The sequence below is a fragment of the Rhinolophus hipposideros genome (assembly GCF_964194185.1).
Source record: "Rhinolophus hipposideros genome assembly, chromosome: 20".
NCBI classification, from domain to species: domain Eukaryota; kingdom Metazoa; phylum Chordata; class Mammalia; order Chiroptera; family Rhinolophidae; genus Rhinolophus; species Rhinolophus hipposideros.
In genome coordinates, this window is record NC_138066.1 from 36,493,528 (window position 1) to 36,505,764 (window position 12,237).

Consider the following 12,237-nt stretch of genomic DNA (forward strand, 5'->3'; position numbering starts at 1 on the left):
TGCTTCCTGCAACAAAACAGTTAAAGCCAGTGAGAATGTAAAGATGTCCCGGAGAGGGCAAGCTAGTACTCCTCCCCCCAAGGGTCTGAGTCCAATATCATCTGGGATGGTAGATTGCTTAAAAGTGTCCCATTGTTCTGTGTCTCTACTTTTGGGTGTTATATTAGTTCCCTAGGACTCCTATAACAAAGTATCACAAACTGGGTGGCTTAAACAACAGACATTTATCGTCTCAGTTCTGGAGGCTCAAAGTCCAAGTTCAATATAATGGCCAGATTGGTTTTCTTTGAAGGCTGTGAAGGAAAACCTGTTCCAGGCCTGTCTTCTAGCTTCTGGGAGGTTGCTGGCAATCTTGGCATTCCTTGGCTTGCAGATGCATTACCACACCTCTGCCTTCACGTTCACATGGGTTCTCCCAATGTGTGTTTCTGTGTCCAAATCCCTCCGACCCTTTTTGTAAGGACACTAGTCATACTGGACTGGAGGCCCACCTCACACCAGTATAACTTCACCTTAATTAATTACATCTGTAACCACCCTCCAAATAAAGTCACATTCTGAAGTGCTATCACTTCAACATATGAATTTAGAGAGGGGGCACAATTCAACCCGTAACAGCTGTGTTCAGTTAAAGTTGTAGGAAAATCTCACCCATCTGTGCATAAGAACTGGTAATTCCCAGCTACCTACAGAATAAAGCCTGATGACTCGTGAGGGGCTTTACAATCTGCGCTGCACAACCTGTCTCCCCCTCCGGTGCCTCACCGCTCCACACACCCTCTGTCCCACGCTGCAGCCACTCTAGGTGACTCATGTTGAACCTCATTATTCCCTGCCTCCTCCGAATGCTCAGCTCCCAGCCCTTCTCAACCGGATTCCGCTCCTCTGTGCAGCTTTTCTTGCTCTCGCTCCCCTCCTGTGTCTATCCATGAAGGCTCACATAGAATGACTAGCAGAGTATCCAGGGACGTGTCTATCCCGCATCCTCCCTTCCCGCATGCACATATGCGGTTATCTACGCACCCCAGGGCCTTGCACGGTTCCTTGCTCTGGAAGCTCCCCATCCAAGAGTGTTTCAAGTTCAACGACGCCCAAGCTTGAGGTGCCCCAGAGCCGGGCTTCCAGGCCACTGGGCTCTTTATAGTTCACAAGACTCTGCCGCCCCCTGGAGGGAGAGAGGCGACCACGCAGGAACAGAGAGCAGCCACACCAACGGAGTCTCGTCTTTATTGCACTTTTTTGTTTGGGGGCTGACTCCTGGCGGGCAGAGGGGAGTGGGCAGGGACAGGACAGAGCCCAAGCCGGGGCTCAGACCCCGGACCGTCCCCCAGGCGCGACAGATGACGGAGTAGTAGAGGGACAACGGCGCCCGGAGCAGGGGCGCGGCGCAGACTCTGCGCCTGCGCGGCGGCCCATGGTCAGGATGCCGGCCGCGTGGTTACCGCTGGCCTGCAGGAGGCGCTGCAGCCGGCCCTGGAGGCCGGGAGGACCTGGCCGCCGCTTGCCCAGCGTAAGGATGCCAGCCGCGTGATTGCCAGCGCCGTGCAGCAGCTGGTAGAGTCGGCAGGAGCACGTCTTCTGGCGACAGCAGTCGGGCAGGGGCTGCGCGGCCGCCCCAGGAGACAGCAGCGCGGGGGGCAGCAGCAGCAGCAGCAGCAGAAGCGTCATGGCGGCCCAGGAGACCTAGAAAGGTGGAGATCCGGCGCTGGGGGGTCTCACCACTGCGCGGACATCCAGCCCCCACACCCAGGCCTTGCCCCGCTGTTTGCGCTCCTCCTCTTGGCCTGCTCCCCTCCCTCGCTGTCCCTTCGTGTTCCTGCCTCTGCGCCATGCTACGTGAAGGGCTCTGTTGGAAAAGAGCTCATCTGGCTCCGTTACCTCATCCTTCAAATCCCAGCACAGCATCTCCTCCAGGAAGCCCTTTGAGATCCCCTGGGCAGAATGAATCCCTCTGTCCTCTGGAGGGATTAGTCTCTATTGTACCCCCATTGAAGTGCTTACCACTCCATCTGAAAACAGGTGTGTCTGAAGTTTGTGCACTCAGGGAAGCAGAGGCCCTATTTCTTCCTGCTCCCCTTACGCCCAGCAGCAAACCCGTGCAAATTAAGAACTGGCAGGATCCAAGTGTTGTCTGCCTGCTCCCTTGCAGGGGACACCGGACTCTGTGGCTTTGGTCCAGTTTCCTACCCTCTCAGGTGGCATAGCTTCCTCACTTGTGACCTGGGTATTAAATAATTCCTACTATGCAGGGCTGCTGGGAGGATGAAATGAGATGGCAGGTGCAAACACAGCAGCTGAAACATAGTAAGAACTCAATAAACATGAGCTCTTAGGAAAAGAGGCCACAATTGAATATTAGCCAAGACAGGTTCTCAGCCAAGTGTCCATCCAGCCTCCAGCCTGCCTCAGAGCTCACATAGGAGAAGACCAAGTGGGAGATATCCTCAGCTTTTCTTCTACCCCTGAGCAAGCATTCTCATTGCCCCCTAGTATGATGTGTCCCCTCTGTCCCTGGGTCTTTACCTTTGTGGAGGGAGGGTTCATGGTGTCTGGATCTCAGAGTGGGGTAGCCGGGAAGTTGTCTCCAGTGGTCCAAATAGCCAGGAACTTTGAGGCCGTCGACTGTGACCTGCTACCCCAGGGGCTTGGGGTTTATAGTGCTCTGAGGTGGTGGGGGAGAAACGGGCACTTGCGTCCACTCTGGGGCCAGACAAAGGCAAGTCTAAGATTAGCTTCGTGTAGGGGGGCCGTCTCCAGGCTGGGCCCAAGGAATGGCCGCCAAGACACTCAGAGGCCGGAGTTGGATCACTGTCCCCCTGATCTCCCCCTTGTCTGTCTGCCTGCTCCCTGGAGATGGGGCGGTCTCCGGGCACTAATGAGGCCAACTTGCACCCAGGAATCTGAGAGCACAAAAGAGGCCTTGGCTGGGGCGCTGGCATGGAACAATGTAGGGGGCACAGCTGCTAATTAGGGGCAGGCGAGGAGGTGGTCATGAAACCCACTCTCCATAGGGTATATGTGGTAGGGGGAGGGCACCCAGACAGCAGGCCTCTCCCCACCACTCCTCGTCACTCCCCGTGGGTCTGTCAGGCTCCGGGGCCTTCCTCCTCCATGGAAAAAGGCTTGTGAGCTGGTTCTCCCTTCCTCCAGCTCTTTTCTTCCTTTTGCCCCTTCCACCAACCTCCAAGATGGAAAACCTTGAAAACCAAACCTGGGCAATGGGAGGAAAGCAGCCAAACCTGGTGATTTCCTTTGATCTCCCAGCTTCCTTCCTGGAGGGGAGGGATGGGGTCCCATCCTGCCATCAGCAGTCAGTGAGCCACCACGGTTGGAGTCTGTCTTATTCAGGGCACTGTCTATTGAGCACCTGCTCTGTGCCAGGCCCTGCACTGGATGCTGGAGTGACATGCTCAGTTTTCAAGGTGCTCCAAAGTCCAGGTGGGGGTGAGACCCACCAGTGATAGCTCAGTGGGAGAAAGGACTCTGAACAGGTTTTTCATGAAAAGGGGATTTCTACCAGGTAATTTTCGGGGAGAAGGCATTCTGCAGGAGGGACAATTTGAGCAAAGACCTGGAGGTGACAGTGGGATAGCAGAGGGGGGTCCTCGTGGTCACAGAGGAGAGAGGTGGCTGGACCGGCAAATGAGGTCCACGGTGAGTCAAAGGTGGGTGCTGGGGAGACATGCAGGGTTTTAGCAGAGAGGAGTCATGGGCTGATGTAGGGGCCGGCTGAGTGGGCGCAGGAACCTGAATGTGGGGCGTGAATCCAGATGTAATTCAGAGGCAGAATCAGAGACTTAGGAGCAGGTGTCATGCTACTTAGGAGGAGCTTGGCCTTAGGCGAGCCTCACAGCCTCGCCAAGCCTCAGTGTCCCCACCGGTAGGATGGGCAGTTGACACACATGGTGTCTGCAGTTGCTTCCTACTGTGAGGCTTTACAATTTGCAGTACAGCCTCTGCCCATGGAAGTGATTTGTGGGTGCTGGGCCAGGAAATGGACCTGTGCTGAACCAAGGCCAGCTCTTTTGGGGAGCAGCCCCTTCACATTTAGGTTAAGCTTGGAATGAGGAGAGGTATGAGGAGGGAGCTTTGTGTTTTCTGGGTTGATCTAGGCTGTGGCAGTGGTCCCCGAGGGCTCCCGAGTACACACACACACGCTTGGGGCCTACCCCAGTGGAGAGTAGGGAGAAAGCGCTGGTGTCCAGAGCTGAAGGTGGAAGGGCAGGCTGCGGCAGGAGCAGAGCAAAAGGGACCACTGTAGTTTTCCCAAAAAGCAGACCCCGAGTCAAGAATCTGGGTGTAAGAGGTTTATTTGGGAGGTGATCCTAGAAAACACATAATGGAGTAAGGATGGGAGGAAAGCCAGCAAGAACTGTGTAAATAAGAGGGCTACCACTGTGGCCAACTGGTGCAGAATACACTTCTGAATTGTCGCACTGAGAGATAATGAAGCTGAGGGCAGCATTCTCAACTCCTGCTCCTTGCTGACTGAAGTTTGCTCCTGGGAATATGAACTCCCAACATTTCCAGCCTGCCCAGAGCACTGGGCTGAGAGGCACAGGAGCCATCAGCATGTATGGGAACTCTCTAGCAATGTCCTCCAGAGTGGGCAGAGGGGGCTCCGGGCAGGGCATGGCTGGTATCGGCTGTCCCCCTGAAGTCACCTCCTCAGAACTGGCTGACTAGGTCAGACCTTCCTACATCCCAGAAGCTCTGATGGGCAACTGTCAGGTGACACAGAGTCAAAAACCCTGGCCAAGGGTTCCCCATCCAGAGAGGCCCCAGAGGATAGAGTGGGGCAGCCTCTGGGGGTGGATGGGGCAGTGGGTGGGCCTCAACTCAGGACACCACCCTCCTCTGCAGGAGCTGGGCCAGGTTCCTGTGCCTGAGGACCCGGGGCATCTCAGGAGGGAAGGGGGACGAGGCACAGGCAGCAAGGGCTTCCCGGAGCGCTCGGAAGGCCCCCTGCCCCACCAGGTGGACTCTGGCAGGGCCCACACTGCCCCGGAACCTCAGGGACTTGTAGCAGGGAGAGACTTCCTGAAGGCAGTGGTCAAGCTGAGGACAGAATGGCCCGAATAAGTCTGGTCTGTGGCGTGTAGATGAGGTGTGCACACTGTGCCCAGCATATGCCTGGGTAGGAGTTCCACTGGCATGCGTGTGTCTGTGGGATTCACCCCTCCCTTCCCAGAGCCATAGGAAAGCACTCCTCCCTGCCCCACTCCTCCCCATCCTTCTCTGTGCCTATGGCACTTGGGGACATGCAGAGTGAAGGGGACATTCAGTCAGATACTGTCTCTGCCTCATTTACCTTGTCTCGATGTTCCTCTGACAGGTTCCTCAGCCCCCTCAGTGCCACAAATACCTCATAGTGGGGAGCAGAGCCCCCGGAGGAATCTGCAGACAAACCCCACACACATGCTCTCCTGTGAACAGGGCAACTTCCAAAGCCAAAGCCTGCGACCCCCTTCCCGTCCCCCATTCTTTCCCACTCTGGGGTTCACAGGGAAAAAGGGGGTTTCTTGGTGGGGAGAGGGTTAATGAAACCCAGAACTTAGTGCTAAATCTGAAACAGGTCAGGAAAGGAAATGGGGAGAGACTGAAGCAGGAGGGATTGGAGTTAAACACGGGGAAGGACTCTTGTTAGGAGCAGCAAAGGAAGCTGGGTCTAACCTCCTTCCTAGAGGTCTCCCAGCAGGATGGTTATGCACTGGGGGGCAGCCAACCCAACAGGGGGCAGGAACTGATGGCGAAGCTTACCCAGAATGCTGCTCTCCACACAGCCATGGTCCAAAAGCTTGGCCCCTGGCCACTGCCCCACCGCCCGGCCCAGGGCCTCGGAGAACATATCCTCACCAATGTCTTCTCCTCGAACACTCAGGGTCTGGCCCAGCCTGGAGAGAAGGGAGGGGAAGGCAGAGGAGCCCAGGGCACAAGGACAGCCCCTCAGCTCCCTTGGAAGTCACCTACCTGCCAACGAACCTGACAACTGGACACTGATTGTAGGCACCAATCACCCGTACCACGTCACCCAGACAGCACCTGACGGGGTGGGAGTGAGGGTAAGGTCAGGTCCAAGGACCCATTAGCTCATGCCCCTGGCCCTCAACAGGGTCCCAGAGGGCTTGCGGTGGCTGGGGGGGGGGCAGGTGATCACCTGGTAAGGCTGGCATGGTCAGTCAGCACCAGCTCGTACTCCTTGCCCTTCTGGGCCTCAGCCAGCAGGATGGTGGTGGCAGCCTCTTCCTGGGGTCCTTCCTTGACTGGGAGCAGCTCAATCAAGGGAGCACCAGGGGGCAGGACATACAGCCCACGGGGCTGTTCTGGCCACAGGTTCAGGCCCATCACCCCTGCGGGGAACAAGCAGCCCCTTTATCTGGTGGTACCATTGTTTTCTGCTAGGCCCTCCGCCTGCACCCCGGGCTGCAGTCCTCTGAGCATCTGATCCCACTACTGCCCTTCCACCCCCTCCTTCGCGGCTTCCCCAGGCTCAGCCCACTGCCTCTCGGGTCCTGACTGGGAAGAGGCAGTGGTTCTGGAGGCGACAAACGGGTGCTGTATGAATTTGTGCAACTTCTATGAACCCCCGTTTCATCATTTGTAAAACGCAGCTGCTGGTGTTGGGGAGGATTACATGAGATGATAACGTACGGCGCTCTACATGGCAGCTAGCGGTGTGACCTCTGTGCCCTGCCCCCAGCTCACCACCCTTGAGTCCTGCTGACCTCCAGAGGCAGCATAAGCTGGAGAGAAGAAGTCTAGCCCTTGGCACCACAAGGCCCCCAGGGCAGCCACAGCTTCGTCCTGGCCTCCTGCATCCAGAGTCACCACCACCTGCAGCTTTGGCCAGAGCCGAAGGGCCAGTCCTCGGGGTCCCTGCTCTAGGGCCTCCCGCAGCTCATCTGCCCGTCTGGGGAGAGGTGCTCCTGGGTTCCCAGCAGCTATTGCCTCAGCCAGCTCTTCGCCATGGGCCTCCAGGCCCGAGAAGACATCCAGGAGTTCAACTGCTGTCCCAGCTTCCAGTGCCCGCAGCCCTGGGGACATCAGTGCTCCCAGTAGCAGAGCATTGGGGTCCTTGGATCCAGGGGGGCTAACCTGGCCGAGGGCATGCCAAGGCCAGGGGAGGCGGTGGGGCCAAGGGGACGTAGGAGTCACACAGGCCTTGCCTCCCGGAGCCTGCACTTCCGGGTAGGCCTTGTTTAGGGCTGCCAGACCCAGCAAGGTGGCCTGGAGAGAGACATGAGAGGTTGTTGGCCTCCGACCTGAGCCAGGCCCTGAGTTCCCAGGTTATGGGTTCTTTGCCCACCCTGATTGAAGGGTTTGGCTGCAAATAGGGGTGTCTGGTGGGGCTGGGCTCCAGCTTTCTCAGTTTACCTGCACAGCGGCCTCCCCCTGGGGCTGGTTTGAGGTAGAGAGCTGCCCCTCACTTTCTTCCTTCTGGGCCTGGCTGGCCTTGGTCAGAGGGAGATGCTTCCGGAAGGCGCTCATATCTGTAGCCCCAAAGACATCATAAACTCTTCATGAAGCCACAGAGTTTCCCAAGAATTTCAGGCAAGGCTGGCGAGACCCTTCCGGAAGGGACCCAAAATAGGCCTGGGGGGAAGGGGACTATCAGGGCCCAGGATGGGAAAATTCATCTTGAACAGTCTGGAGCCTGGGGAGGATCTCTGGGTCAGGCCTCTCTGTGTTGCCAGCAGAAGTGGGGAAGGGAGGTCTTCAGGTTCTGGGATTTGACTGTCCTGTGGGGTTTCTTCCTCTTTGGGCCACCTCCTCAGACCCTGGAAAACACACCTGTGCTCCCCCTAAGGGGACAGCGGGGACCCTGGGCTCGCTTCAGACACCACCTCAGGGCCTGCTGCTGGCTCTGGCCCACATGCAGCGTTCTCCGCTCCAGTCTCCACTGCTGCCAGGCAGCTGCCCAGCACAGAAGCCCCCAGGCCACATGGTGCTGGAGGCCAGCAAGCCAGGACAGCCTGGGACCCTGGGACTGCTGTTGCTGGAGCACGGCCAGTGGCGGCAGCAGCAGCAGCAGCAGGAACAGCAGCAGCAGCAGCAGGAACAGCAGCAGCAGCATATCCAGGCGGCTCCTGGGAGGAGGAAGGAACCAGAGTGCTGGTATGGGGGCGTGGGGGGATGGGCAAAGGATAACCCATTTCTTACATCCCCACCCCCACTCTACCACACACAGGAAAACCAAGGACAAAGGAAGTTTAGAAAGAAGCCAGGACCCCTGTCAGGCAGGTGAGGCAGAGGAGAGAATACCAGGCTTTGGAGTCACACTGACCTGAGTTCAGCCCCTGACTCTGCCACTTGCTACCTGTACGGCCCCAGGAAATTCAGCTCTCTGCTCTGAGCTCCATCTCCCTATCTGTCAAATGGGAATATAATACCCCCATCAGAAGGTGCAAAAAGGGCTTGGCGCGGTGCCTGGCATACAGCGGCTGCTTAACAAATGACAGGTCTTGCCCACTCCTGAGTGGCTCAGCTACGTCTCAGGATCCACCCTGTCCCAGCTCTGTGTCCCTCCTGAGTCCTGGGCAGAGGTTCACGTCCCATGTGCACCTGTCACAGGCCACTTGTGCCTACTCCCAGCACCCAGGGCCCCCTCAGCACTCCGGTCTCAGTACACGGAAGGCCAGAAAGATGGAGCCATGGCTTTAAAGAGCAGGGCCTCACAACAGGGAAATCCGGCCACTGAGCTTGAAGGAGGAGCTGACATGGGGGGTGCTCTTAAAGGGGCAGGCTGCCTAAAGGGGATGTGCTGGGTGCTAGCCCATGCTGGCAGACTTGGGAAGCTAGGGCCAGAGTACCGTGGTTCTCAACCTTGCGCAGGTGAAGGAAGAGAAAGCTGAGTGTGGAAAAGAGCACCAGGGAGCAGCTTCAGTTGGGAGTGGGGCACATTCCATCCTGGAGCAGATTCAAGCTTGAGAATTGTTAAAAACCAACATTTTCTTCTCCATAAAGGTAGTAGAGAGAGAAAACACGTTTGTTATTGAGTAAGCATTAAACCAGAATGTGATGCTGTCGTGCGGGGCGGCCTGCAGGGTCTCAGCTCCCGCTCCCCACATAAGAACGCAGGACATGGTGAGGCCAAAAAGGATCACCCACGGAGCCATAGGTAGGGGAGTCATATTACTATATTCTTGCTGGTGTCTGGGTTGGAGAAACAGGAAGCAGGAGCCACACTGTCCACAACCCGCCGTCCTAACTGCAATCTGCGCTTGCCAGCCACCATCTTCTTGCTAGCCCCCATTTTTTACTAGCGTAGCCACGGCAGTTATATTAGTGGCCAATGGCTCACTGGTTACAGCTGACGGCCAACTAGCCACAGCTGCTGGCCATCCAATCACAGTTGATGGCCATTTACTACATGAGCCAGCACCTTTCCACTTGAGGCCGAGAGCCTGGAAACTGCGCTCCTGGCTCTGTCCCCACAGATGTACAGCACAGGCAACCCGCTAAGGAATTGCAAAGACAGAAAAGAATCTCACTCCATTTTATAGTGAAACAGATAGAACCCATTACACACATTACAACTAGTCTCAAGGTAAATTATAACTAGTCTCAAGTAAGTGGACCTGACGGCACCGTTTGTCACACGTCGTTCGTCCTAACTTTACCTGGTAATTGGGGTCACCATCTTTATTAGCTTATTGGCTTCATCCCAAGGAAAAACAAACTTTTATCTTTAAGACACTAAGTAGTTTTGCAACTGGGAGCAAAGCGCTCACCGAACTTAGGCTCCTACTGTACTTTCCTGTTGTAAAGTTTAAGAAGCTGTGCTCTAGAATAAGGTTCCTCTGCTGACCGTGGTTAAGCCCTCCCTCCACCTGTGCTCTGGACCCAGGCTGTCAGACACTAACCTCCTCCCTTGAACCCCTCACCTGCCTCTAAGTCTTGCAGCCTCCTTTCTTTTCACAGCTGAGCTCCTTTGCATAGGCCTGCTCTCACAATTAGGCCACCCTACCCCACTTTCGCTCCTTTTTATTTCTTGCTGAACTCTTGCACTTGCTTTTTAAAAATAACCACTTTATTAGATATAATTCACACATCACACAAATCACCCATTTAAAGTGTACAATTCAATGGTTTCTAGTATATTCTGACATGTGCAACACCAACAATCAATTTTATAACACTTTCATTACCTCGAAAGTAACCCCATACCCTTTAGCTATACCCTCCATTCCCCTCCCAGCCTCCCCGGCCCCAGCCTTAAGCAACCACAAATCTACTTTCTATCTCTATAGATTTGCCCATTCTGGACATTTCACATAAATGGAATCATATCACACATGGTCTTTTGTGTCTGGCTTCTTTCACTTAGCATAATATTTTCAAGGTTCTTCTATGTGGTACTGTGTATCAGTAGTTCATTCCTTTTTATTGCCAAATTATATTCCATTGGATGTAACACCATCCAAATGTGGTGTGTAAACAACACTACATATGTCTCTCCACTCATCAGTTGATGGACATTTGGGTTGTTTCCACTCTTTGGCTATTATGTATAATGCTGTTATGAACATTTATGTACACCTTTTTTCTGTGGACATGTATTTTAATTTTTCTTGTGTAACTGCCTATGAGTTGGAAGGACTGGGTTGTACAGTAACTCTGTTTAACTGTTTAAGGAACTGCTAAACTGGTTTCCAAAGTGGTTGCACCATTTAACATCCCCACCAGCAGTACACCCTTGTCAACACTTGTTATTGTCTGGACTTTTGATTTAGCCATCCTAATGGGGTGTAAAATGACTTGAGTTGATTTTAACTTCCATATCCCTAATGACTAAAGATGTCTAGCGTCTTTTTATGTGTTTAGTGGCCATTTGTATATCTTCTTTGGTAAAATGTCTTTTCAGATCCTTTACCCATTTTTTAATTATGTTGTCTCTTTTAAGTTGTAAGAGTTCTTAGATATGATTTGCAAATATTTTCTCCCATTCTGTGGGTTGTCTTTTCATTTTGAGTGTCCTCTGTGTTGGGGAAAATTTTCCGACATGTACTAGAACAGACCTCCAAAGGAGGACAGGGCCAAGAGACTGAAGAAAGAGGCTAACAACTCCAGAATTAAAGTTTATTAAAGGAGCTTACAGACAGAAGCCATCTTGGGCCGGCAGCGAGATAGTGGATTTCTACATCTGAAAGGAGACGGGGGGGGGGGGGGGGGGGGGGGCTTGATATATAGAGCCTTCAGGAACAGATGGCTTGTAGCACATGCTTGTTAAGAGCTGTATATTCCAAAGCAGTAAACACATTAATGGGCCTACTTATCTATGTAAAAACATTCTGAACTTTCAGGTGATACAGGTACAATTTTCTCCATGAAAATGCTGAACTCATAAGGACAGCTGTGTCCTCTACTATCAAATGTACTTCTTTGATGTTGAAGAATAAGTTTAAAAAAAATTGGTATTCTTTAAATGTTTGGTGGAATTCAATGGTGAGGCCATTTGGGCCTGGGCTCTTCTTTGTAGGTACTTTTTGGTTGCTAATTCAATCTCTTGTTAAAAATCTATTCAGATGGTCTATTTCTTCATGAGTCAGTTTCAGTAGTTTGTTTTTCTAAGAACTTGTCTATTTCATCTAAGTTATCTAATGTATAGGCATACATTTGTTCATAGTACTCCTTTATAATTCTTTTATTCTGTACCGTCTTTAGTAATGTCTCCTCTTTTGTTTCTGATTCTCTTTTTTATCGGTTAATCTAGTGAAAAGTTGTCACTGTTGTTGATCTTTAAAAAAAAACCCTAGTTTTTGGTTTCTGATTTTCTTTACTTTTCTATTCACTATTTCATTTCTGCTCTATTTATTCTTTCCTTCTGCTTACTTTAGGTTTAGATTTTTTATTTTTGTCTTAAATTGGAAGGTTGGGTTGTTGACTTGAGATTTTCTTTTTAATATGTTTTTACAGCTATAAATTTTTCTCTAAGCACTGCTTTAGCTGCATCACATAAGTTTTATGTTGTCTATTCATTTTCATTCATCTCAAAGTATTTTCTAAGTTTCCTTTTGGTTTCGTCTTTGACCCATTGGTTATTTTGGAGTGTATTGTTTTATTTCCATGTATTGCCAAGGCTTGTTATTGTTACTTACTTTTTTAGTGAGTGGCTGGATTATTTTAATGAGTTATCTATTCCCCACCACCCACCGCATAGTGTGAAGTCTGTTATTGTTCTTCATGGGGATGTAGATTTGAGTATACCCATAGTCACCCTAGCATGTCAGTGATTTT

General features: G+C 52.6%; 2 protein-coding genes across 5 annotated transcripts; both read right to left on the reverse strand.

Moving 5' to 3' along the window:
- Window positions 1-1,218: 1,218 nt before the first annotated feature.
- On the reverse strand, window positions 1,219-2,620 carry HCRT (hypocretin neuropeptide precursor). Its single transcript, XM_081028768.1, has 2 exons — window positions 2,524-2,620; window positions 1,219-1,683 (listed from the first exon to the last, which is right to left on the reverse strand). Exons 1-2 carry the CDS (start codon window positions 2,542-2,544, stop codon window positions 1,309-1,311), a joined length of 396 nt encoding a protein of 131 aa, XP_080884894.1. The 5' UTR covers window positions 2,545-2,620; the 3' UTR covers window positions 1,219-1,308.
- Window positions 2,621-4,293: 1,673 nt separating this feature from the next.
- On the reverse strand, window positions 4,294-8,708 carry GHDC (GH3 domain containing). 4 transcript variants are annotated; one of them, XM_081027815.1, is made up of 10 exons: window positions 8,563-8,696; window positions 8,285-8,368; window positions 7,792-8,087; window positions 7,375-7,490; window positions 6,726-7,227; window positions 6,158-6,350; window positions 5,971-6,042; window positions 5,761-5,894; window positions 5,312-5,397; window positions 4,294-5,058 (listed from the first exon to the last, which is right to left on the reverse strand). In XM_081027815.1, the coding sequence occupies exons 3-10, from the start codon at window positions 8,072-8,074 to the stop codon at window positions 4,840-4,842; spliced, it is 1,605 nt and encodes a 534-aa protein (XP_080883941.1). In that variant the 5' UTR covers window positions 8,075-8,087; window positions 8,285-8,368; window positions 8,563-8,696; the 3' UTR covers window positions 4,294-4,839. The 4 variants fall into 4 exon arrangements, with proteins under 4 accessions (XP_080883941.1, XP_080883944.1, XP_080883943.1 ...); XM_081027818.1 differs by having other exon boundaries at window positions 7,792-8,368; window positions 8,563-8,708; XM_081027817.1 differs by lacking the exon at window positions 8,285-8,368 and having other exon boundaries at window positions 8,563-8,693.
- Window positions 8,709-12,237: the final 3,529 nt, after the last annotated feature.

Excerpts from the sequence above, each read along its gene's own strand:
- HCRT (XM_081028768.1), bottom strand. The coding sequence starts at position 2,544 with ATGAACCCTCCCTCCACAAAG. Across the intron at positions 1,684-2,523 it reads TGAACCCTCCCTCCACAAAG|GTCTCCTGGGCCGCCATGAC; the intron begins GTAAAGACCCAG and ends CCACCTTTCTAG.
- GHDC (XM_081027818.1), bottom strand. The coding sequence starts at position 8,074 with ATGCTGCTGCTGCTGTTCCTGCTGCTGCTGCTGCTGTTCCTGCTGCTG. Across the intron at positions 6,351-6,725 it reads AGCTTATGCTGCCTCTGGAG|GGGTGATGGGCCTGAACCTG; the intron begins GTCAGCAGGACT and ends TGTTCCCCGCAG. Across the intron at positions 5,059-5,311 it reads CAGAGGAACATCGAGACAAG|CTTGACCACTGCCTTCAGGA; the intron begins GTAAATGAGGCA and ends TTCTGTCCTCAG.